This window comes from Bos indicus, chromosome 29 (assembly GCF_029378745.1).
Source record: "Bos indicus isolate NIAB-ARS_2022 breed Sahiwal x Tharparkar chromosome 29, NIAB-ARS_B.indTharparkar_mat_pri_1.0, whole genome shotgun sequence".
In the NCBI taxonomy this organism is placed as follows: domain Eukaryota; kingdom Metazoa; phylum Chordata; class Mammalia; order Artiodactyla; family Bovidae; genus Bos; species Bos indicus.
This window is the reverse complement of record NC_091788.1, coordinates 27,267,643-27,269,544: the sequence shown is the minus strand read 5'-3', so window position 1 is coordinate 27,269,544 and position 1,902 is coordinate 27,267,643. Positions and strand designations below refer to the sequence as shown.

Below are 1,902 nucleotides of genomic sequence, written 5' to 3'. Positions count from 1 at the left end.
TTGTGATATTATGGTGCAGTCTGCTAATCACTACCATTGCAGGAATCTGGGCAAAGGTTCTCTCTGTATACAAGGGATCTCTCTCTGTATTATTTCTTACAACTTTGTATGACAGTTATACCAATAAAAATTTCAATTAAAAAAGACACTGACTTTTATTTACCTTTTGTGTCTTCATTAAAAATCTAAATAACTTTCAACATGGTTTTGTTTCATACATATTATTACAGTATTTAGAGTCTTCCAGTGAATTTCCAAGTTAAAACAGTTAATGAGTCTCTTCCTGGGCACCCATGACACCTATCTCAATGTACCTTGTTTGATACTGCATTTGTTTTTCTCCCTTACCCAACGATGACCTTTGTGAATGTAGAGATTTTGGTCTTTCTGTGTTTCTATTGTTTATAATGTGTTTTGTGCTATATACGTGTGCTCTGTGCTAAGTTGCTTCAGTTGTGTTGAACTCTTTGCAACCCTATGAACTGTAGCCTGTCCATGGGATTTTCCAGGCAAGAATACTGGAGTAGGTTGCCATTTCCTTCTCCAGGGATCTTCCCTTAAATTATTACCATTAAAAGTCTGCTTGAGCTGGAACTCTGCACAGGGAGAAACAGTAAAAAATTATTGTTTTCATTAAAGAATTAATTGAAATGTCCCTTAAAAGTATAAATTCTTCTTTTTTTTAGTTTAAATTCTTGTTGGTGTTTAACTTAATTGTAAATAAAAGTTAGCCATATCTGGTCTGTGTTGATTATTTACTTTGAATAAATACTGACTTTTTCAGTTTCAACAGAGCTTTCTTCACGTCCTTGTTCCTCAGGGTGTAGACCACAGGGTTCAGAAGGGGCGTCATCACAGTGTAGAAAACAGCCACAATCCTGTCCACAACCTCCTTGGAGCCTGGTCTCAGGTAAATGAAAACAAGGGGAACATAGAAGCAAAGGACCACAGTGCAGTGGGAGGCACAGGTCTGGAAGGCTCTCCATCTCCCTTCTGAGGTGCGGATCTTCAGGATGGAATGGATGATGGACACATAGGACAGCATAATAAGAAGAAAGCAGCCCAAGGCCACCAACCCAATGTTGACAAAGATCACCATCTCCACGGTGGACGTGTCTGCACAGGCCAGTTTGAGGATAGATGGTGCATCACAGATGTAATGCTGGATCTGGTTGGGCCCGCAGAAGGGCAAACGGAACGTCAGTGTGGTCTGGGCAGCAGAGTGCAGAGAGCCACTGAGCCACGTGGTTGTGGCCAGGATGGCACACATCCTCCCACTCATCATGCTGGCATACCTGAGTGGGTAACTGATGGCCAGGAAGCAGTCATAGGACATGACGGTGTAGAGGAAGCACTCGGTGCTGCCCAGGAAGTCAAAGGAGTAGAACTGGGCCACACAGCTGGGAAAGGAGATAGGACTGCCTTCAGGTGATTCCAGGGTCATCAGCATTTTGGGCACAGTGACCGTGGAGTACCACATGTCAATGAAGGACAGGTTGCTCAGGAAGTAGTACATGGGGGTGTGCAGGTGGGGATTCACTATAATCAGTAGCATGATGAGAAGATTTCCCACGATGGTGAGGACATAGATCACCAGGAAGATTCCAAAGAGGAGCATGTCCAGCTCTGGTGCATGGGGAAGGCCCGTTAGAATGAAAGTTTTCACCAGGCTCGCATTTGTCATTTCTCTTCTGTATGGTACTCTGTTCCTACAGGAAGGACTACAGCAAATCCAACACTGACATATTTGATATAAGAACATATTTCAATATTAAATATGCCAACTACATCTTAGCTTATAGAGAAAACAATGGATAAATTTTTACAAAGATAGCAGATAGCACTTTTGCTTCATCATGGGGCTTTGAGGAGGAATGGTTGTTTCTCTATTGTAGAACCTAA

The 1,902-nt window shown here is 42.3% G+C and overlaps 1 protein-coding gene across 1 annotated transcript; it reads right to left on the bottom strand.

Annotated features, from left to right (window-relative positions):
- Positions 1-751: 751 nt before the first annotated feature.
- LOC109554268 (olfactory receptor 10G9-like) lies at positions 752-1,684 on the bottom strand. Its single transcript, XM_019954584.2, has one exon. The coding sequence runs from the start codon at positions 1,682-1,684 to the stop codon at positions 752-754; it is 933 nt and encodes a 310-aa protein (XP_019810143.2).
- Positions 1,685-1,902: the final 218 nt, after the last annotated feature.

Coding starts and splice junctions, on each gene's coding strand:
- LOC109554268 (XM_019954584.2), bottom strand. CDS start 1,684: ATGACAAATGCGAGCCTGGTGAAAACTTTCATTCTAACGGGCCTTCCC.